This window comes from Gadus macrocephalus, chromosome 9 (assembly GCF_031168955.1).
Source record: "Gadus macrocephalus chromosome 9, ASM3116895v1".
Classification (NCBI taxonomy): domain Eukaryota; kingdom Metazoa; phylum Chordata; class Actinopteri; order Gadiformes; family Gadidae; genus Gadus; species Gadus macrocephalus.
The window spans coordinates 21,233,542-21,256,798 of NC_082390.1; the positions used below are offsets into that span (position 1 = coordinate 21,233,542).

Genomic DNA, 23,257 nt, shown 5'->3' on the forward strand with positions numbered 1-23,257 from the left:
CAAGTTCTAAATAAGCACAAAAATATAATTCCATAAGCTTTACTGAATAAGTATTCCATATGCATGAGAATTAGGACTTTTTAAGCTTCACATAAATTCGCGTCACTTGGGAGTCGAACCCCCCGCGCAGAAATTCCAGACTGACGCGCTACCTCCACTCTAGCACTCTGTCACGGAGTCACAATGCGCAACAGTAATCATTGTCTACATAAGGTCCAAAAGGACGATCAAATAACGAACACCCTCTGATGAGAATCTGTATCTCTCATGAAGAACCCCAATTTCGTTGTTTGCACAATGACAATAAAGTCTGAAATCTGAATATCGTCAGACAATGCCAAGGGATCGGTTCTGTCCCGTAAAACCCTCTGTCTCCGGAGAGACGCCTGTACGAGAAGTGCGCCGGGGTCCACGGGAACACCCACAAATGGTGACGCCATTGTCAGAGGAGGGGCTAGGAAGCTGCGCACGCCGATTTAAGTAGCCGATCTCTGGCTAGACTAAGCCGAAAAACTGCTCCCGACCAGGTTTGGTTGCGAGCATAAGTCACCATGGTGATACAGCGACGCTAAAAGAGATCGACTTTCGTGGTACAACTAACCCAGGCTTGGAGCTCAACATACCTCGCTAACCCTCTAAGCGAGCTTCGTGGTACAGGGCCCAGGATGTAAACAGGATGTTACCGTCAGGATGTAAACAGGATGTTACCGTCAGGATGTAAACAGGATGTTACCGTCAGGATGTAAACAGGATGTTACCGTCAGGATGTAAACAGGATGTTACCGTCAGGATGTAAACAGGATGTTACCTTCAGGATGTAACCATCCTCCTCCCCCTTTGTTCCAGAGAGGAAGCTGGTGCCCTCCCTGTCTGAAGGAGTGTTGTCCCAGCCTCCCTCCTGCTCCTCCCCCCCGGGCCTTCTCTCTCTCCCCCACGGCGCTGCAGAGCACTGGGTCAGTACCCCCCCCCCCCCCCTAATGACCTCACCTCATAGTGACGTGTTCTACAGAGCACTGGGTCAGTACCCCCCCCCCCCCCTAATGACCTCACCTCATAGTGACGTGTTCTACAGAGCACTGTCTCAGTACCCCCCCCCCCCCCCCCCCCCCCCCCCCCCCAATGACCTCACCTCATGGTGACGTGTTCTACAGAGCACTGGGTCAGTACCCCCCCCCCCCCCCCCCCCCCCCCCCCCCCCTAATGACCTCACCTCATGGTGACGTGTTCCTCAAGTGTTCTCACGAGGGGGTATGAAGTGTTGGTCCTCACAGTGCGGCCCCCCCCCAGGTGGAGGATGGCGCCCCGCCCCGGCCCCCCCTGCCCAGCCTCTACGACTACGAGGACACCCCCCCCGCGGTGCCCCCCCTCCCCAGGGAGGCGGCGGCGGTGGTCCGCCACACCTCGGTCCGCGGGCTGAAGAGGCAGTCGGACGAGAGGAAGCGGGACCGGGAGAGCGGGCAGTACCCCCTCAACGGGGACTGTAAGGTAACCTGGGGGGTCAACGGGGACTGTAAGGTAACCTGGGGGGTCAACGGGGACTTTAAGGTAACCTGGGGGGTCAACGGGGACTGTAAGGTAACCTGGGGGGTCAACGGGGACTTTAAGGTAACCTGGGGGGTCAACGGGGACTGAAAGGTAACCTGGGGGGTCAACAGGGACTGTAAGGTAACCTGGGGGGGCAACGGGGACTGTAAGGTAATCTGGGGGGGCAACGGGGACTGTAAGGTAACCGGGGGTCCGGAGGGTCCTCAACGGGGACTGTAAGGTAACCGGGGGTCCGGGGGGTCCTCAACGGGGACTGTAAGGTAACTGGGGGTCAACAGGGACTGTAAGGTAACCGGGGGTCAACGGGGACTGTAAGGTAACCGGGGGTCCGGGGGGTCCTCAACGGGGACTGTAAGGTAACCGGGGGTCCGGGGGGTCCTCAACGGGGACTGTAAGGTAACCGGGGGTCAACAGGGACTGTAAGGTAACCGGGGGTCAACGGGGACTGTAAGGTAACCGGGGGTCCGGGGGGTCCTCAACGGGGACTGTAAGGTAACCTGGGGGGTCCGGGGGGTCCTCCTGTTGTCATCTAGGGGTCCCCTAGTTGTCCCTCCGCCACTCTCTTTATTCATGACAGTAGTAACCGTTATGGAAATTATCACAATCTCTACTTGGTCTCAGTCCTGATCAAGGTGAGCTCTCCTGATTGTTCCATTACAGAAACATTGAATTTCTTAACTTATTCCTATTTTTAATTATAGTAGTATTCCCATTTTCTTGAGCCAGAGCGTTTAAAGAAGGTGACACATTCCTCTGATTGGCAGCTGTTTCGTCCTCTCTGATGAACAGCGCAGGCTTCCTACTGCAACAAACATTTCAAATACCGTTTTAAGCGTGTGCTTTAGACCAAAGGCCTTGAGTACAGTGAGACAGTAGTGAAGCAGCAGTTCATTCATTTAAGATTACAAGGAAGAAACTGGTGGGTTTATGTCTGATTGGCCAGGACCCCTGATGCCACCCATAGGGGTGGGACCCGGTCTGCCCCCTCCGCCCCAGACTCCAAACTCAAGCGGCATGCCAGGTTGGAGAAACTGAACATACACAAGTGAAACGAGTCGAGCGCAATAATAAATCGCACTGGGCTCATCACATATTTTCAGATCAGCACAATTACTCTATTTTAAAAAAGACGAGCGGCAACATCAGAAAGTCCAAAACTGTAAGTTGATCAGCTAATGTAGACTATTGAAATGTATTCATGGTTGGCTGCATCAATATTAGCTCAATGCTTACCTGTTTAGCAAAAATCGGCCTCCTAGGCATCTGTCTTGAAGACCTTCTGTCTCCATCTGTCGAATACAACTGGGACTTTTGCCCGTGTCTTAGCACATGGAGCCATGCTTGACCACTGGTTCAACTTGGCAATAGAAGGGGTTTTAGGCATAATATAGCAGCCTCAGTCCATCCCGTTTGTTTACGGTACTTGCTATGATGGCTGCAGCACGCTGTGTTTGTGTGACAATTTGTTTAATATCTGGCAAACTGGGCAGTGGAAATGGGCAGTGGGCGGAGCAAACTCTGAGAATATCCAATCACACGGCCCAGAACATAAAGCAACATAAAGTGTTGACCTGGCATTTATCCTTCAAAGGGCAACATACCGGCTGTAGCCTTGTGATTGGAGAAGCCAGTAATGCAACTTTGCATGTTTCCTTAATCTCTGATGATCATCATGGTGCTTTTAGGGTTTCATGGATTTCACCTATAAAAGCCCCTCCCCTTTACCTGAGGAGTGTTGAGGGTTGGCCTCCTGCTGTGGCTCTCAGGGTCCTGTTGGTGGGGAGTGTTGAGGGTTGGCCTCCTGCTGTGGCTCTCAGGGTCCTGTTGGTGGGGAGTGTTGAGGGTTGGCCTCCTGCTGTGGCTCTCAGGGTCCTGTTGGTTTGCTGCTTGGTTGCAGGTTGAACTGCGGTCATATTTGAGTGAACCAGATCTCCCAGTGATGGACCGCAGCAGCGCTGGGTCGGACCCGGACACCCCCTCCTTCTCCGACAAGGGTACCAAGTCATTCACCACTTCATAGAGTATAAACACCTATTAATGTACAACATTCATAACTTCATAGAGTATAAACACCTATTAATGTACAACATTCACCACTGCATAGAGTATAAACACCTTTTAATGTACAACATTCACCACTACATAGAGTATAAATACCTATAAATGTACATCATTCAGCACTATGTTGACTGTAAATACCTATTAATGTACGCCATTCACCACTATGTAGAGCGTAAATACCTATTAATGTACAACATTCACCACTACATAGAGTGTTAACATCTATCAATGTGCAAAATTCAAAATGTTAATTTAATAATTTGATAAAATCGTCAGTCAAAATGGAAATAATCCTTAACGCTCCTATATTATCCATTGATAGTTACTCAGTTATACTTTAAATTCATGAAGATGTGTCTCAGATTGGTCCAACAATTCCTGGCTGTTACAGGTCTGTTTTCCTCTGGGCTGAACCAGTCCACCTCCATCTCCTCTTACGTCACTCTGAGGAGAGGACCTGGAGGAAGCCAGGCAGCCAGGGTGAGTCAGTGCTTTGGGGGAGGAGCCATGTGCTCACTAACGGGCTAAATGTAAAACGAGAGTTACGTATGTAACTACGGTTCTGTGAATTCCGGATGACTACCAGAAGCAGTGCTTTAGCACAGGATGTATCCCACTCGTGCAAGAGCAGGTTCTGCTGCCGCAACACAGCGTGGAGAGCAGCGACATTGCCCTGTAGAACCTGGTGACAGTGCATGGCAAGGAGCAGGTCGCCGCCCCACATATATCCTCTAGAGGTACATCCCATTTGACCTTAAAGGGCACGGGCAGGCCCTTGGTCTTTTTTGTCTCAGAGATGGCCTCAGCAATCCAGTTGGACAGCCTCTGTTTGGAGAAGGCGTGGCCGCTCCTGTGTCCGCCGTAGCAGACAAAGAGACTATCAGACTGGCGATTCACACTGCCCCTAGGGCTGAGAGGGGGGTTGACAAAGCGCTTCCAGGACCAAGGGCAAGTCCCTTAACCAGAGGCGGAGGTGTCAACACCCGTGGGCAGATACGCCCTGCTCATCCATTGCTGGAGTGCGAGGAGGCGCTGGACACCCTGACCCTCCTGTGCCTGGGTTGCCGGGGGTTTAACTGTAGTCCGTTTGTCCATACCTGGAGGGGACGCAGCTCTAGGAGGCCCAGAATGCAAACCGCAGGAACTGCCTGTACCGCTGCGCCATCGGAATGTGGAAGCATACGTCCTTCTATTTTAATGACTTGAGCCAGTCTTCTGGCGTAATCGCCTGGAGGACCTCTACAGTGTGCAGCCTTTGGAAGGGTTAAGGCTCGAATAAGGGAAGACTCAGATCTTAAAGTTTCCAGCCTAATTGCCACTGGTTTGGTAAATGGCAGCCCTGGAGAACCATTGAGCCCTAACCTGCTGGTTGTTGGGCTTCTAGCGCAAAGAGAGACCAGTTAATCCAACGGTTTGTTTACGGATTGTTGGTTTACGTTCAATCTGCGAAATTCTGCGAGAAGAGAGAAGGGATAAACTTCAGGATGAAGGGGGCATTTATGCTATCGGGTGGATAGTACCCTACGTCATCCAGGGTGGACCTGCAAGAGACGAGAGGGATACACCCAGTGCTGAAGAACTGCCTCTTATAGTCAGTAGGAATGAAGTAGAACGCCCTTTTCCTGTAAAAGACTCATACTAATGTTCCCATGTATCCCCCCCCCCCCCACCCAGGAGAGGCCCCAGAGTGCCTTGGACCAGATGTATGCAGTGTCACACGGCGCCCCCGCCCCCCCTTGCCAGACCCGGGGCCGCATGAGCGCTGAGGAGCAGCTGGAGCGCATGAAGCGCCACCAGAGGGCGCTGGTCCGCGACCGCCAGAGGAACCTCAGCCAGGGGGAGCGGCCGTGCTCCTCCGGCAGCCCCCCCCAGCGCTGCTCTTCCAGGACGCCCTGGAACCAGGGCCAAGAGCCGTCCCCTTCCGTATGTTACCCCCACACCACGCTGGGTCCCAGCGGGCACGGGGACCGGCCCCACCAACGCCGCTACGCAACGCTGCAATCGTCAACCACATAACAAACCTCACAGGGTGCTCACCCGCTAACACTCCGTCCCCTACTGTGTGGAGCACTAACAGGCCGCTTGGGGACCAGAGCTTGCTTGGGGACTAGAGGCTTGGTGAACGGTGTATGATGGGCATGCTGGGAACTCTGATGGCCAACATGCGCACAGATGGAACTCTGAGTAGAGCAAAAAGTGACTATAAAAGAGACTTTAAAAGGAGTGACTTTAAAAGGAGTCATTTCAAAAAGGATTACTTTAAAAGGCCCTTGTGTACTTGAACCCATTTCAAAATCAACCCTAGACACACAAAAGACACACCCACCCATGATTTCACCATAGAGTTGATTTTGTAATAGCTTTTAATGACCACCACTTTAATCAAGTTGGGTTAAAATAAGGGCCTCTTATTAAGGTTGTTGGTTCTCCAGTGGTCCCTCTTAGCACTGCCTCCCCCTCCCACTGACACAAACTGAATGTAGGTCCATTCACCAAAAGTAGGGGACAAATGCAACCCTTTTGTTTTAATACCAAATACTAGAAATCTGCCCATGTATGTGCGCCTATATATATTTACTGAGGGATATTTTCAGTATACAATTGTACAGTTCTATTTTTTTTTAGATTTAGATGTCATATAAAGGAGTGTGAGGGTGGGGGTTGATTATGATGATGATGTTAATGTGTTCAGGGGAAGATCATGAAGAAGGAAGAGGGTTTGAATCATCTCAGCTCTCTGCTTTCTTTTCTCCTGAAGAGATCCAAGTGCCTTGTTCTGCTGGTGTTACCTAACCCTCTGGTGATAGCTTTCCGTCTGGTGTTACCTAACCCTCTGGTGTTGGCTAACCCTCTGGTGTTGGCTTACCCTCTGGTGTTACCTAACCCTCTGGTGTTTCCTAACCCTCTGGTGTTGGCTAACCCTCTGGTGTTGGCTAACCCTCTGGTGTTGGCTAACCCTCTGGTGTTGGCTAACCCTCTGGTGTTGGCTAACCCTCTGGTGTTGGCTAACCCTCTTGTGCTGGCTAACCCTCTGGTGTTGGCTTACCCTCTGGTGTTGGCTAACCTTCTGGTGTTAGCTAACCCTCTGGTGTTTCCTAACCCTCTGGTGTTGGCTACCCCTCTGCTGGTATTAGCTAACCCTAGCCTCCTTTGCAGTGTAGTTCCACTTATTCAACTCAATGTCTTGAACATTATTCCCAGGTTGTGTCTGAAGGATTGCGTATTCTGCGAATTTGAGAAATCCCGCCAAAGTTCCAATATTTCAACTTGAGCGAACGCGCAAATGAGGACGATTTTGCTTAGTTTGCGCGAGTGGAATCCCATGAAATCTGCGTGAACTGTGTCGCTCGCACTGAGCCATTCGCATCTAATTAGCTTTTGGTGTGAGCGCACCTTAAACCTTTCCTTTCAGGCACAGGGCAGGGGTGCAGCCATCCCTGCCTTCACCTTTATTCCACATTATTTTCCCCGAGACCGTCCCTCTTTCATTGGCAATCAGCTCAAATTTAAATAAACCTGACTAGCCAAAGCCAAATAACCAACGCGTCACTAAAACAGGCAGCAGCTGTCCGCCCAAATATGACCAAAGCATCCCCACTGTAGGGGGTAACATGGTCCGATGTGACGCAGTAGATGGTCGTTCTCGTCTTATGTATTGGAGATGGCTTGTGTTTAACATTGATTCTGTATGCTTTTAGCTGTAGGCTATGGTAAGCTGGTGTCACTCGATGAAGATGCTTAATGACCTTCAGGAACACAGAAGGAAAATGCAAATAATAAAAGATTGCCAATTGTATATTAGTATATACTAGTTTGTTAATAAATCATTTACATTTTCCATGAAATTATTTTATTAACCTGAAGCATACAGTGAGCGATATTTTTTTCACTTCCATCAAATTGTTGGATATTTTAATACCTAATACCTTCAATAGATTCTAGTTTTTTCTAGACCGAAACCAGAGAAGCTTTTTAAATGTACTATTTTATCTGCCATAATTACATCAACATTGAAACATGTTTACACTTTTTCTTACACTTACTCTATTTTTTACTTGCCTGCACCCACATATGATCACATCTTTTTCACATCGCTTAGTTAAAAACAAGATGTCTCAACTTTGTTGTTCTAACTTTTGTACTGAGTTTGGAGCTCCAGCCAGTCTCTCCTAGAGAGAGCGTGCTAATGTCTGCTTTAACATGGAGGACAGACAAACCAGGCTGAAATGCACTGTTTGAACTAGAGAATGCATATCTGGGTGGTATTAGAATCCTAAGAGTACACGTAAAAGATGTTGTTACATATTTGCACCAAAATGTAAGGATGATTTAGATCTGATTGAATTGTGGAATCCTGAAATATTGAATATGAAATATTGGTGCATTTGTCCATCTCAGTTATGAATTTTAAATGACTACACCTTCCTGGTGTATCTTTCATAGTTAGAAACTGGGAATGACTGAACTAACTGCTATAAACAGACTATATCTGGCGAGGTGAGGACGTAGATAGCCACTGTGTTGAGTGTTAGCATTGCAGCAGTAAGAAGGAAAGTAAACGGCTTATTCTCTTGAACCTGTAATCGTGACGCAGCACACTACTCCTTTCAGCACTGTTTTAACATAACAACATGTAGACATTTGCACTGGACAATAAAAAGCGTTTCTTGCTTCAAAATATTTTCTGTATTTTCTGAGGAAGGGGTTTGGTCAACACTTTCGGGATCACTGGCTGGCTCTCCTCCTCCTTCATCCTCCTCTTCCTCTCCTCAACTCCTCATCTCACCCCTCCTCAGCATCTCCAGCCTTCCACTTGCTCTTCACTTATTCTCTTCTCTTTCTCCTCCTTCCCTCCTCCTCTTCCTCTCTTCGCCTCCACTCTTCCTCCTCCTCCTCTCCTCCCCCTCTCTCATCTGTTTAACCCGTGTGCTGGACCAGGCATGGGATGCTGTTTGTCAGTGTGTTCCAGCGATGCAAGGGGAGGACTGCATGCTTGGCTTTGGTGCTCCAATCTTCACTTGCTCAGTTTCATGCACACACATGAATGCATATAGTTCACCAGCAGTTAAAATGGTGTGAAACCAAATGGTTTCCTCAGCCTGTAGTGAACTATTCAGCTCGCTGTAGTGTCCCTTAGCTCACCGTCATCAACCCTTCATAACTGTGTAATAGGCTGTCATATTGTTATTATTTTTGCTGTAGATTCATTAGGTAGTGTTGAGTTAATTGTTAATCAATGGCCCATGCAGTGTGGAGCCTCTCTCCACCCATGCTGTGGTCTTGGTGACGAGGCGGTCACCTCCCATCAGACTCATTCTTATTCTCTAATGTGAACGTTGAAGACTCCTCCATGGGAGCCCGTGCATCAGTCAGGGGGTCCGCCCTGTGAACCGGGCCCCCGGCGCCGCCTGGATACCACTCCCCTCCAGGGGTTCGACCCCCGAGAGGAGCGGCCAGGGGCCGAGGGCCAGAGCGACGAGGGCCCGGGGACGGAGAGAGGCAGCGGCCAATCGGAGGGCTGGATGTATCCTTCCTGCGTCGCGAGAGAGATGGACCTGGAGCCTGTGGACTACGACCTGGACCTCAGTCGAGAGGTAGCCTGGCCTCTGAACGGCAAACCCCTGATGAATTACCCTGAGCGGCACTGGTGTTTAACGTCCTCTAGGACCCTGGTGGGGGTTAGATATGTCTAGATACATCTGTGTGTGTAATACGATACCGTAGATACATCTCTGTAATAAGGTACAGTAGATACATCTCTGTAATACGATACCGTAGATACATCTCTGTGATACGATACCGTAGATACATCTCTGTGATACGATACCGTAGATACATCTCTGTGATACGATACCGTAGATACATCTCTGTAATAAGGTACAGTAGATATATCTGAGTAATAAGGTACAGTAGATACATCTCTGTAATAAGGTACAGTAGATACATCTCTGTAATAGGATACCGTAGATACATCTCTGTAATAAGGTACAGTAGATACATCTCTGTGTAATAAGGTACAGTAGATACATCTCTGCAATAAGGTACAGTAGATACATCTCTATGTAATAAGATACAGTAGATACATCTCTGTAATAAGATACAGTAGATACATCTCTGTAATAAGATACAGTAGATACATCTCTGTATTAAGATACAGTAGATACATCTCCGTAATAAGATACAGTAGAAGCCTCTCTTTAATAAGATATAGTAGATAGTCTGTGTAATAAGATACATCAGATACGTCTCTGTAATAAGATACCCTAGATACGTCTCTGTGTAATAAGATGCAGTAGATACGTCTCTCTGTAATAAGATACAGTAGATGAGTCTCTGTGTAAAATGATACAGTACTCTCTGTGTAATAGGATACAGTACTCTCTGTGTAATAGGATACAGTAGGTCTCTGTAATAGGATACAGTACTCTCTGTGTAATAGGATACAGTACTCTCTGTGTAATAGGATACAGTACTCTCTGTGTAATAGGATACAGTACTCTCTGTGTAATAGGATACAGTAGGTCTCTGTGTAATAGGATACAGTACTCTCTGTGTAATAGGATACAGTAGGTCTCTGTGTAATAGGATACAGGATACAGTACTCTCTGTGTAATAGGATACAGTACTCTCTGTGTAATAGGATACAGTAGGTCTCTGTAATAGGATACAGTACTCTGTGTAATAGGATACAGTACTCTCTGTGTAATAGGATACAGTACTCTCTGTGTAATAGGATACAGTAGGTCTCTGTGTAATAGGATACAGGATACAGTACTCTCTGTGTAATAGGATACAGTACTCTCTGTGTAATAGGATACAGTAGGTCTCTCTGTAATATGATACAGTACTCTCTGTGTAATAGGGTACAGTACTCCCTGTGTAATAGGATACAGTACTCCCTGTGTAATAGGATACAGTACTCTCTGTGTAATAGGATACAGTTCTCTCTGTGTAATAGGATACAGTACTCCCTGTGTAATAGGATACAGTACTCGCTGTGTAATAGGATACAGTACTCTCTGTGTGATAGGATACAGTACTCCCTGTGTAATAGGATACAGTACTCTCTGTGTAATAGGATACAGTATTCTCTGTGTAATAGGATACAGTACTCTCTCTCTGTAGTAAGCGGTCTGAGTTGATCATGTGTCCGTCCCCCCTCAGCTCTCCAGACCCCCTAAGGTCCCCATCCCAGAACGCTACGTGGAGTCGGACCCGGACGAACCCCAGAGTCGAGAGGAGCTGGAGAAGCGCTCCCAACGGGCCCAGCGCATCAGGACCCTGCTGGCCAAGTCCAGGTCAGACCTAGACCCAGCCCTCCAGGTCAGACCTCCAGGTCAGACCTCCAGGTCAGCTCTCCAGGTCAGACCTCCAGGTCAGACCTCCAGGTCAGACCCAGCCCTCCAGGTCAGACCTCCAGACCTCCTAGCAGATCAGATGACCTCATCCAGTCAGTCTGTCCCTCCCAGACGGGACACCAGGCATACTGTCAGGAGATATAGTACAAGACAATAATAAAATATAGACACGGAAAAAACTCTTACTCAGGTTAGTATTTTGTTATGGATATATAGCTATGTTTAAGGTTTAAGTCTTATACACATGTGTGACGTCACCATAGGCTGACTTTTCTTAGCTCGGCTGATCAAGGTCACATCTGGTGGTGAAATTAGTTCCCTAAATAAAAGGCTAAATGGTCTCAAGTGGACCCTCTTAGCAGTGGCCCCCACCAGCCCCAAGTGGCCCTCCACTGACTCAAGTTAATATAAGATTGTAAAGTTACCTCAAATATTCGTTTTTTTTATATATTTAGCAGACGATGTAAAAGCCGCTACTTCTACTGAGTTTCATCGATCGGATCAAGGGGTCAAGGGTCATAGTCGACCTGCCTAAGGATGACACAGGAACTCTGTTGAATGGGGAGACACTGTCAAACCCCCTGAACCCTAGACTACACTGTCCAACCCCCTGAACCCTAGACTACACTGTCAAACCCCCTGAAGCCTTGACTACACTGTCAAACCCCCTGAACCCTAGACTACACTGTCAAACCCCCTGAACCCTAGACTACAATGTCAAACCCCCTGAACCCTAGACTACACTGTCAAACCCCCTGAACCCTAGACTACACTGTCAAACCCCCTGAACCCTAGACTACAATGTCAAACCCCCTGAACCCTAGACTACACTGTCAAACCCCCTGAACCCTAGACTACACTGTCAAACACCCTGAGAACCCGCAGTCTATACGGTCAAACCCCCTGCACCTTCCACCACACTCTCCTCCCCAGCGTACCATGTGTGTATGTGTGTGTGTTGGTATGCTGCCCAACCAACCCATGAGTGTATGTGCAGTGTCCACAGCCTGCAGCCGGCCCTGGGCCCCTCGCTGGACTTCACCCCGCTGGACTTCAGCGAGCTGGACTCGGTGCTGCAGCAGCAGGAGAGGATCATGACCGTCTCCCAAGCTCTGGCCTCTGAGGCCTCACGCAAGAGCAAGCTGGTTGCAGGTCTGTGTTCACGCAGACGCACATGCCTATACACACATACTCCCACATTTGTCCTGAAGCGTGTCCACTCGGACATCGTGCTGCACCTTAAATGGGCTGCAGGTATGATTTGAGAGTTGGAGAGAGCAGGAAAGCAAGATTTGCAATTTGTTGCATTCACACATCTGTGACGAACAAGCAGGATTAATTATCCAAACCCTTCAAGGAAGAGAAGCCCTGATTGGTTAGAAACTGCTGATCCATTAAGGTGTGGCGAATTAGAAACCCACATTCTCACAGCCCGTTTCACTAACTAATATCAGACTGATGGCTATTGGCCGTTTCTACAAATCATCTCCAATAATGACTCTTGAATCCTACCTGAAGCACCTTTAATGTACAACATTATATGAAGGTATATTGCTATAAATGTATCTCTGGGGATAATAGATTACTAGATGTTTTTCATAGTTTCAACTAACGATGGGAAGCAATATTCACGAATGGCAAATTCTACCGTCAGCGAGAACCGTTAAGGTGTACTAACTGCGGCTCTTATTCTTAATTCTTAATTTGTTTAATATTTAAGAAGTTCTACTGACATAAATCTGATTCCATACATATGACACCATTGACATGCAACTCAAGTAGGTCTTGTAGTTTTTAGATATTTAGATCCAGAAAAGGTGACCAATTATACGTGTCAAACACACATTTGAAGTATGGTAAGCTGTGCATCATAATAATAATTTGGAGGTTCAGTTCATCTGTGAATGAATACTGTGTCGATGATGCTGCATTGTACTGCCTGCTGGGTAACTCATGGTTTGTGTTATTGCATGCTGTGCAGAGGGACGGACGGACAGACTGCTGGCAGGTACACCTTCCTGGGATTCTTGGTGTTTTGGTTTTATGTCCGGGCTGTTAGGGTTTCTTCAGGGAATGGGCACAGACCCAGAGCATGAGAGATGTGAACTTGCGGTGTGTAATGTGATCACGATGTGTACCTATCGAAAACTAAACGTCCCCTGGGCTCCTCCGCCGTCAGTGGGAGGAGCTCATCAGACTTTTTGCTGGAGGCAGGAATCATAATCATTTACTGGTGGTGATGTAATCCATTCGACAAAATAGTTTCACTCTGTTTGCTTTGGCTTGGTTTTACAAAAGGTGTTTTCCACTTTTCTCTTGGTTCAGAAGACTTTTTAAGACTTTTAATAAAGAGTTTAAGAAAGAGAAGAAGGGAAGATCAATGACTGCACATCCCTTCGATCCCTGCTCTGGGATTGTACTGCTAGATCCTCTGTTGCTCTGAGAGAGATGGATGGCTGCTTTAAGGAGGAGCTCCAATGTCTCCATAGAATAAACACATTCATAGCTGTGTTTACTAAACAACAAACAAGTTTCAGCAAATTACACAATTACACTTATCATCGTTAACATTAACACATAAATTGAGTAATAAATCATTGTACAAAATATTTTCATTGAGTCTTTATGATCATCTTAGATTTTTCTGTTGTGTTTTTCTATTCTTTATTTGGATTCTCCTCATTGCGTAGCTCTGGTCATGATCACCTCCTCCACCTTTATATTTGGATTCTCCTCATGGCGTAGCTCTGGGCCCCGTTTCCCGAAAGCGTCGTTAGCCTAAGTGGATCGTGAAGTGCGTCGAAAGGGCATCGTAGAGTTTTCACCGCGTTTCCCGAAAGCATCGTTGGGAACGAACGTCTTGAAAACGCTCGTAGCTAACGAGTACTCCAGGGGTGCTCGTAGGTACTCGTAGGACGCTAAGAGCATCGTCAGCTATAGCCTCAGTGGCGTCAGCGTCACCATCGGACATTCCGTGTATTGGATGCGTTTTATTAAAACGCATTGCGCCTTTATGTTCTTAGTTTGGTAATTAATAAAGATTATTAATTTATTGATTAATAAAGATGTTAAAATGGCCAAAATAAAACGGGACAGTCCAGAAAATGTTTGCGCAGGCAGGGCACTCAAAATGTGTGAGAGAAAGTGGGGGGATTTGTGCAGACTGACATAGGCTACTCATAAAACGTAGCATAAAATAATGTAAAAAATAAATTAAATTAAAAAAAATAATAAAAATAAAAAATAAAGAAATATTTTTTTTTATAAAAAACAAGCAAAGGAGCAGGCAAAAGGCTGGGATATGGTGGGGATTGGTCACGTTGACGGGAATGTTTAGTGACATGAGGGAGGGTGGAGGGGGTTAAAAAAAAGTCTCAATCACTCTTCGACGCGCATGAAAACCAGCCGCGTAGTTATGAGGGAGGCCGTCCTCACACCGATCTTCCTCGTCGTCATCGTCCTCAACGTCCTCCGGTTCAAGCAAAGCCACCCCAGCCTTAGCTGCAATGTTGTGCAACATAGCCGTCACACATATCACGGCGCATGACTTGGCCGGCGAAAACTGGAGCCCTCCGCTGGACTTGTGAAGGCATCTAAAGCGCAACTTCCACCTCCCGATCGTGCGCTCAGGATTAGGACTGATATATGTCGGTTTAAGCCTAATCAATTGTGTTTTAATGTCTTTAGCATTCATATAATTGCAGTCTATTTTTTTCGTAGGCTACTCTGCTGTTGTCCTTGATGGGGATATATTTTAACCCTTTTTAACACAATTTTCCTGCGACATTCCTGCGTCTCCCCCTCCTACGGAGCCCATTTCAGCACCGTGTCAGTAGACAGTTACAATCCTACGACGTCGTGAGTGCAGCGAATGCGCGTTCACGTTAAGAGGAGTTTCGGGAAACGCGACAAAGAAATTATCGATGGATCGCAAGATCCATCGGGAGAATGATCGTACGAGCGAAGATCCATCGTTATCGGGAAACGGGGCCCTGGTCATGATCACCCCCTCCACCTTTATATTTACATGTTTCCAGTGGGTCTCCCTTTGACTTGATGTTGACGTGTTCTTGTCTTACAGCGAGAGCAACGGCAGACAACTGAAGGCTGATTCAGGAGTGGTCAGCCTCAGGGGCCCTGCACGTGGGAGCCTGGGAGGCCCGTGCACGTGGGAGTGCAAATGACGGATGAACTAATCATTAGTTAATCATGATTACTGATATAATACATTTAAAATATTGACCAAGATGCTAATTCCTCTTCCTCTGCTCTTCAGCCTTTAAATAGTAGCTATTTGTATCTTTAAGTTAAAAAAGTTACCTTGTTTTTATTTTGTACTCTTTTGCACTCATGATAATAGTGCCTTATGCTACGAGTGAAAAGTTTTACGCCACATCAATGTTTCACAATCTAGACTTTTGTAACTCAATAACAAACTGAAATAGTGGTTATTTTTCTGATCAAATGATTAATGTATTGGATCAATATTCTTATGTCAATGTTGAGGTGTGTTGTGATCACTGCCAAGCCAAATGTCACTGAGCTTTACTTAAGGCTTTGCTCTAACGCAGACACACGTTCAAAAGGAAAGCCAAAGGTTTATAAAAGGAAGGGTTGTTTCATTAAAAATTTGGTTTTATTCTAAGATCATTTTGTACATTTTGTCGATGTCGGTTGTCTGCAGTAATGAATGGTTGTCTTGGCTCATGCTGTTATCAAGGCTTTACATCTAGAAAACGTTCAATACCTTGTTATGAATAAGTTATTTCCTCAGGACACATTATTCATTGATTCATTCTACAATATTGGATACATACAGTGTTAGATACTCATGGTCTGTTCTAACTTATTGATTCTTATCCATCCTCACTAAGAAGAGCTCAAGCGTTCTCCATGTACTGATTTTAGATTGTTTAATGCCTGCTCTCCGAACCCAGGGTATTGTGATCATTTGTTTTAAAGACTTATTCAGACAAGCAGCAGATGATAGGACTGCTCTGGAAAATGACATCCTGGTGGGATCAATTCAATTCTTTGCTGATTGTATTGAATTTGAACCTCATCTAAAAGACCTGATTAGATATTGTATTGACGCAGGTGTGCGACCAAATGGGAACATGCACATAAGGCTTGGATAGCCGCAGTATGTGCAGTAACTCACAGCCACTAGCCAGAACCTCTTCCCCCAAAGCACTGCTTACTAAAGTCAAACATACTGCTTGAGTGACAGCATCTCACCACGACTGGTGTCTTTAGACAGAGCCCACTTCGCTGTGGCTGTATTCTCAGTTATCAGCCCACACAAACACAGGAAGGGCCTTAATGGCCACCCCCACCCAGGGCTCTGGTGGGTTCCGTTGAGCCAGCAGACCTGATGCAGGAGCACCTGGAGAACAGTCTGAAGTGAACAACGCTGAACACACCTTATCTGATAACAGCAGATTGCTGCTACCGCCGTTTATTGACCTCTCTCCAGTTTCTAGACATATTCAAGTGTATCTAATGCTTAGTGCCCATTACACATGCCACCCATACAAAAAAAACATTGAAATAATCTAAAAGTTGGCAGTTCAATTCTGACACGGTGACACACTGAGCAGTGGAGAAGAGTGTCCGACGTTAACGACAGGTTGACGTTTCCTCAGAACCGGCTGCTTTACAGGCTGAAGGCTTTGAAACGAGTAACCCGTCAAATAAGATGCTACTCAATAAGAAAACAACAATACACCAATGTTCAGAAGCCTCCTGGGCCAGGGAGCCCGGTCCTATGTGGACTTGACAAAGGCCATTTTGTAGCTCCGACTCTTCTTGTCATCCTCGTCCTCGTCGTCCTCGTCGTCCTCGTCTTCGGACTGTGGTGGCTCTGAGGGGGGGCTCTCTGGCTCAGGGAGTGAGGCGGTCCCCGGGGGCCCTGCTGGCCCCTCTACGGCGCCCCCTGCGGGGGGCCCTGCTGGCCCCTCCACGGTGCCCCCTGTGGGGGGCCCCGCTGGCCCCTCTACGTTGCCCCCTGCAGGTGTTCTGGGCTCGTCTGCTTTGGTCTGGTTCTCTGCCGCTTCGGACGGGAAAGACTCCGCCTGCCAGGTGACAGGGTGGGGGGGTGAGTGCAGGTGTTAGGGCCGCTATGGGTCTACTTGTAGATCATAATTCATATGCAACGCTATCTGCATATGCCTTTAGATCCCTCGTTATTTAAGGGGAGGGGGGAAACAAACGTGTTATTTAGAACCCCGTTACAATTCTAGCCTTACATCAGCTGCATCTGGGCATTTCAAACTGCACTAAGATTAATGATTGCATATAGTGCCAACATCACATCTATGCCAACCAACCCTGATGAAAGGGGAAAACACTGGTTATTGCCCTTCCACAGAAGCAAGGCATTAGGAGTTTCACACCTTATTTATATTTGCTATTCGTGAACTGCACGGGTCTGCTCAAGTCAACAACTGAAATGTTTTGCCATCACACGCAACTTTAAAGCTCTGAAAGCAGAGTATGTGAACTGCCCATGTACAGCGATGTGAGGATGAACTGAATGTCAGGGTGAACCGGGGGTCAGGAGGTTAGACCCAGCCTCTTCACCTCACTGAAGCCCCGCCCACAGAGTCCTCACCTCACTGAAGCCCCGCCCACAGAGGCCTCACCTCGCTGAAGCCCCGCACAGATTCCTCACCTGGCTGAAGCCCCGCCCACAGAGTCCTCACCTGGCTGAAGCCCCGCCCACAGAGTCCTCACCTGGCTGAAGCCCCGCCCACAGAGTCCTCACCTCGCTGAAGCCCAGCCCACAGAGGCCTCACCTCGCTGAAGCCCCGCCCACAGAGGCCTCACCTCGCTGAAGCCCAGCCCACAGTGCCTGCGGTTGCGTCCAGACAGCTTCCCGTCCATCCCCTGGTGGTACTGCTCCTCCAGCTCCCCTCGGATCTTCTGGTCCTCCGTCCCTGAGAGAGGACACCGGTCAGAGGGTCATTAGAACAAAACCACTACATATAGAAACCAGTGAGTAGCCCCGCCCCCCTGGAGTACAGATGAGTCTTGAGGGTCTCACCGCTGCGGAAGTGGGATGTGGACTTGTGGTCCCCGATGACCAGGCGTCCTGTGGGCTCCTTCTGTTGGACAGACAGACGGCTCAGCGTTAAGAAAGACGGAGAGACAGACAGATGGCTCAGTGTTAGGACGGACTGTCCGTCCTCAGTGTTAGGACGGACAGACTATATATATATTTTTTTTTATATAAATAAATGTAGTATTACGCTTGTTATTTAGAAGGGTCACTGTGGTCAGTCTTTCATGTGTCCATTGTCATTTTTTGTTGTCATTTGTGTTTGCTAGATAAGCACACTGACCATAAGCAGCTGCTGTTGGTTCCCAGTGGCCAGGGCCGTCCTGGAGACGGTGTGTAAACCCCAGCTGGCACCCTTTGCTCAGCCCTTTCTAATTGTTAAGCGTTCGCATATCAGGTGGTCCTCAAAAGTATTGGATGACAATGGAGGAGTTTAGCTCCAGTCCAGGGAACCACAGTGAAACACCGGGCTGAGGGGGAGGGGGAGGTAACGGGCTGCGGAGGGGAGGTAACGGGCTGTGGGGGAGGAGGTAACGGGCTGTGGGGGAGGAGGTAACGGGCTGTGGGGGAGGGGGAGGTAACGGGCTGTGGGGGAGGGGGAGGTAACGGGCTGTGGGGGAGGAGGTAACGGGCTGTGGGGGAGGAGGTAACGGGCTGTGGGGGAGGGGGAGGTAACGGGCTGTGGGGGGGGAGGTAACGGGCTGTGGGGGGGGAGGTAACGGGCTGTGGGGGAGGTAACGGGCTGTGGGGGAGGAGTTAACGGGCTGTGGGGGAGGGGGAGGTAACGGGCTGTGGGGGAGGGGGAGGTAACGGGCTGTGGGGGAGGGGGAGGTAACGGGCTGTGGGGGAGGGGGTAACGCACCTTGCTCGCTCCCATCAACCGCAGAAACTTCTGCTTCCTCTCATCGCTGCCGAGGTCCACGGCCCCCCACTGGGTGGGGCCCTCCTGAGGAGACAGAGAGCTGGTCATCAGGAACCATTCTGAATCAATAACGTCTCTTAGTAGATGGAGACTTTGGTCGAGATGACTGCCCATTGACCGGACAGTTGCTCTGAAACCTTGCCATTCTTGGTGCAATACATCTTATAAACTATATAAGGACATACAACATATACATTTTAACTAGATTAAATGGATCATATTGTAATAATTGTATACAATTAAACCCTCTGGATTGCAGCTTTAACATACATTTGGGACCCCAGTGTCATTTGGGGTCGTTCCTGTTGTGTTGAAGTCATTTAATTTAATAATTAAGAGGTTTAACCAACGATGATACATAATACTTTGACTTAAAGTCAAGTTTTACACGATACACTACAGACAACACAAACACATGAGACTCAAAACCCGAACAGCTGAGACTGCTGCACCTCGCGGAGCGACTACTCTGCAGAGGAGCTGACCAATAGAAACACAAGGACCCACGTGGCTCGGTGAGACAGGTCGCTTGGTCCCGCGGAGGCCCTCCGGAGAACTCATCATAGCCCAACACTTCTGATACCACGGCTCTGCACCGGGGCGATCTAATCCAGAACGACAAGAGGAGCTGAATCTACCAGCATTAAAACGTCACTTCCGATTCCGTGTTTGTTCTTTAGTCTGCAGCCGATGCTGCCCCCTAATGGCGTGACGTCACATGACCAGGTGACAATGCTGCCCCCTATCGGCAGCACGTCGCATGACCACTAACGTCATCATACATGAGGTTGAGAAAGGGGTAAACCTTCCCTGTAATAGATGAAAGAACTAGAAATTCTTAGTAAAAAGAACTATACAACTTTTATTTTTCTATAAATTATAAATTCTATGATAAAAGGAACCATTTACACACACACACACACACACACACACACACACACACACACACACATATATATATATATATATATATATATATATATATATATATATATATATATATATATATATATATATATATATATACATATATATATATTTATTAAAATACACTGTATATTATTGTTAGTAGTAGTAGTAGTAGTATTTTATCTGTTCTTAGTTTCCCTCTTATCGTCAAGGTCTCGTGTTTCTCGTGTGGTTAAAGCGCCACCAGGGGGCGCCAGAGGGAGCTGATGGGGACTCGGCTGATCAGAGGCCAGCCGAATCTGAATTGCTTTTATTACATCTTATTGTATCTTATCTTATGTAAGTATACGAGTACAATTCTTAGGCTTGGTTCCTTAAAAGCCACATAGCAGCAAAATTACGAGATAAAGTAAATAAAGAGAAGTAAACAATAAAAATATGTACAAAATAAGTAAAATAAGTAGCAGCATCTAAATAATAATAATACAATAAAAAAATAAAGTTAGTAATAATAAGAGAAATTAAGACAGTGGTAATAAGTAATGACATGTAGAAAAGTGTAAGGTGTTGTTTAAAATCTAAGGGTTCAAGTTTTAGTGGTACCAGCAACGGTTGATTCTAGTGCAAAAATGCATGTGCAAATTACTGAAAAATATGTATTTAAATGATCTTTCGTTGAGGTTTGCGTGGGGTTTGTTTGGGGGTAGTCTACTCGACTAAAGCTGACTTGAAGTTCAATTAAAGTGGGTTGAACAAGGAAACAAAAAAAAATATTTTTTTTACTTACCAGTTGTTTTTTTTAAATGCACACATTGGGCCGAATGCACACTCCTTTATTCGCATTGAAGTGCAGGTCTAGTTCATCTGTAAAATACGATAACGAAATGGTCGTGAAATAGTTTAGAGTGCACGCTTTCGCACTTTAAGTAGGCTATAGCATGTTCTCTATACGCACTGATGTAGCAAAACACCTCAGACTTGATAACTTATTGGAGTCAAACTGAAGACGACAGAGAGGAATCATTTATCACCACGTCGCAGTGTGTCTCACTGCTCCTCCTGTCTGTCTGTCTGTCTGTCTGTCTGTCTGTCTGTCTGTCTGTCTGTCTGTCTGTCTGTCTGTCTGTCTGTCTGTCTGTCTGTCTGTCTATCTCAGTGCTCCTCCTGTCTGTCTCTCTGTCTCAGTGCTCCCCCTGTCTGTCTGTCTGTCTGTCTGTCTGTCTGTCTGTCTGTCTGTCTGTCTGTCTGTCTGTCTGTCGGTCTGTCTGTCTGACTGTCTCAGTACTCCTCCTGTCTGTCTGCTCCTCCTGCTCTAACAGACCATAATAGAGACAACAGGCTTCAACCAGTACTAATTGATTTATTCCCCACACACAATTATTCACTTAAATGCATTTAAAGTTGTAATACTAGCACGGCGTTTGACGGAGGTGAAAGTATGTGTGTGTGTGTGTGTGTGTGTGTGTGTGTGTGTGTGTGTGTGTGTGTGTGTGTGTGTGCGCGCGCGCGCGCGTGTGTGTGCGTGTGTGTATGTGTGTTTGTGACAGCGAGAGATAGGAGACATAAAAGGAGTGATAGGAGAGGAGAAGAGTGATAGGAGAGGAGTGATCTAAAGGAGTGATCGAGAGGAGTGATCTAAAGGAGTGATCGAGAGGAGTGATCTAAAGGAGTGATCTAAAGGAGTGATCAAGAGGAGTGATCTAAAGGAGTGTTCGAGAGGAGTGATCGAGAGGAGTGATCTAAAGGAGTGATCGAGGGGAGTGATCGAGAGGAGTGATCGAGAGGAGTGATCTAAAGGAGTGCTCCAGTGCTGGTGAACCGGAGGGGAGGGGTTATCCTCTGGCCTCACGGCCTCACTCCGCCTCCCCTCACAGCGTCGGACGGCTGCTCTCTCTTCAGCTCCGATCCTCTCTCCAGTGATCGTTGTCCCCCTGAAGGTTCTGCCGTCTGACGGCCGTCTTTCTGTCTGTCTGTCAGTCCGCCGTGCAGCGCGAGGCTCCCCGCTGACTGAAGTTCCCCAAGTCCGACGGGTCGCGCTGAGCGATGGTGACTTTACGCGCGGGACCAGAGGAGCTTTGAGGAGACGTGTTGTTCCCCCCACCGGGTCACACACCGGGTCCTGGACCAGGAGCAGGACAAGGACTAGCAAGCAGGTAAGAGCCGCCGGTCGCCAACTTGTTGAGTTTGGTTTGATGTGTGTGTGTGTGTGTGTGTGTGTGTGTGTGTGTGTGTGTGTGTGTGTGTGTGTGTGTGTGTGTGTGTGTGTGTGTGTGTGTGTGTGTGTGTGTGTGCGCGCGCGCGCGCGCGCGCGTGTGTGTGTGTGTGTGTGTGTGTGTGTGTGTGTGTGTGTGTGTGTGTGTGTGTGTGTGTGTGTGTGTGTGTGTGTGTGTGTGTGAGAGTGTGTGTGTGTGTAGGGGGGGGGGGGGGTTCTGTCTGCGGACGTGCGTTCAAAGTTCCATCAGAACCAGTCCACAGGCCGCCTGTCACTCATGATAACCCGCGCCGTACGGGTTTCCTCAACACGCGGACCCGCCGTCGCAGGACCGTGAGGGTCTGAGGAGAGGCTCTATTCAAAGAGACTGAGAGAAACCTTTTTGCTCACTTTGAAGGGCTGAAGCTTATTGCTGACTTCTGTCGCTTCATAAGAGTTGAAACTGAAATTCAGTTGAGACCACAGAGCAGTAAACACACCGGGCGCATTGTCGCACTAAATAGCCCTCGGATCACTATGGATCACTTTGGATCACTATGGATCAGTATGGATCACCATGGGTCACTATAGATCACTATGGATCACTATGGATCACTGACTTTAGATCACGATTGATCAGTTGGCTTGGAGGAGTTTATTTACTCAAGCTAACTTTCTTTGGGTCAAGACAAATGACCCTATACATGGAGACGGTCATTAAGGAGACTCGGACTACAGGATTAGGAATATCAATCTTTTAAAAATGAATTTGTTTTTATATTCTTGCTGTGGTTTAACCTTAACCTTGAAAGCTTATTCAGAGACACATCCCACCGTGTGTAAAAGGCTTTGAGTTGATAGGCCTCCATGTTGTTCAGCCTGTTGTTTGAGCCGAACTCACCTGAAGGCCGACCTGAGTCCACTGAAGTCCGGAACGCGCTTATTGATTTGGTCAGCATGGCGTTTAAAATAAGGAAGGCTTGATAATAATAATAATAATAATAATAATAATAATAATAATAATAATAATAATAATAATAATAATAATAATAATAATAATAACCCTAACCCTACATGATATCAAGATTTCTAAAATATAATAGAAGCATCACTTTAATCCAATTTCTTATCAAGACATCTAATCCACAAGTTATTTTTCAATAACACATTCCACCAAGAAGCCCCGGTCGGGGGGCCTGGGGATGATGTCA

At 47.3% G+C, this 23,257-nt stretch overlaps 2 protein-coding genes and 1 long non-coding RNA gene across 15 annotated transcripts in view; 1 reads left to right on the top strand and 2 right to left on the bottom strand.

Annotated features, from left to right (window-relative positions):
• The window catches only part of LOC132464801 (pleckstrin homology domain-containing family A member 7-like), a 140,070-nt gene extending 124,461 nt beyond the window's left edge, over nt 1–15,609 (top strand). For 9 of the 13 annotated variants that reach the window (XM_060061398.1, XM_060061409.1, XM_060061397.1 and 6 more), the window contains 9 exons: nt 847–953; nt 1,288–1,485; nt 3,443–3,539; nt 3,998–4,086; nt 5,281–5,529; nt 8,949–9,200; nt 10,771–10,904; nt 11,962–12,116; nt 12,946–13,709. In XM_060061398.1, coding sequence (XP_059917381.1) covers nt 847–953; nt 1,288–1,485; nt 3,443–3,539; nt 3,998–4,086; nt 5,281–5,529; nt 8,949–9,200; nt 10,771–10,904; nt 11,962–12,116; nt 12,946–13,187 — 1,523 coding nt within the window. In that variant the 3' untranslated portion in view covers nt 13,188–13,709. Of the gene's footprint in view, nt 1–846; nt 954–1,287; nt 1,486–3,442; nt 3,540–3,997; nt 4,087–5,280; nt 5,530–8,948; nt 9,201–10,770; nt 10,905–11,961; nt 13,710–15,045 lie in introns of those variants that run through there. The other 4 variants (XM_060061403.1, XR_009527350.1, XM_060061405.1 and 1 more) reach the window with 4 other exon arrangements.
• LOC132464809 (uncharacterized) lies at nt 6,208–6,897 on the bottom strand. The gene is made up of 2 exons (XR_009527354.1): nt 6,486–6,897; nt 6,208–6,395 (listed from the first exon to the last, which is right to left on the bottom strand). It is a non-coding gene; the product is annotated as an uncharacterized LOC132464809 (long non-coding RNA).
• Nucleotides 15,610–16,382: 773 nt separating the features above from the next.
• c9h11orf58 (chromosome 9 C11orf58 homolog) lies at nt 16,383–19,613 on the bottom strand. Its single transcript, XM_060061413.1, has 5 exons — nt 19,454–19,613; nt 18,887–18,970; nt 18,010–18,070; nt 17,793–17,902; nt 16,383–17,038 (listed from the first exon to the last, which is right to left on the bottom strand). The coding sequence occupies exons 1-5, from the start codon at nt 19,508–19,510 to the stop codon at nt 16,730–16,732; spliced, it is 621 nt and encodes a 206-aa protein (XP_059917396.1). The 5' UTR covers nt 19,511–19,613; the 3' UTR covers nt 16,383–16,729.
• Between the last annotated feature and the right edge of the window lie 3,644 nt (nt 19,614–23,257).

Coding starts and splice junctions, on each gene's coding strand:
- c9h11orf58 (XM_060061413.1), bottom strand. CDS start 19,510: ATGATGAGTTCTCCGGAGGGCCTCCGCGGGACCAAGCGACCTGTCTCA. Junction 18,071..18,886: donor GGTTGATGGGAGCGAGCAAG/GTGCGTTACCCC, acceptor TCTGTCCAACAG/AAGGAGCCCACAGGACGCCT. Junction 17,903..18,009: donor CACATCCCACTTCCGCAGCG/GTGAGACCCTCA, acceptor GTCCTCTCTCAG/GGACGGAGGACCAGAAGATC.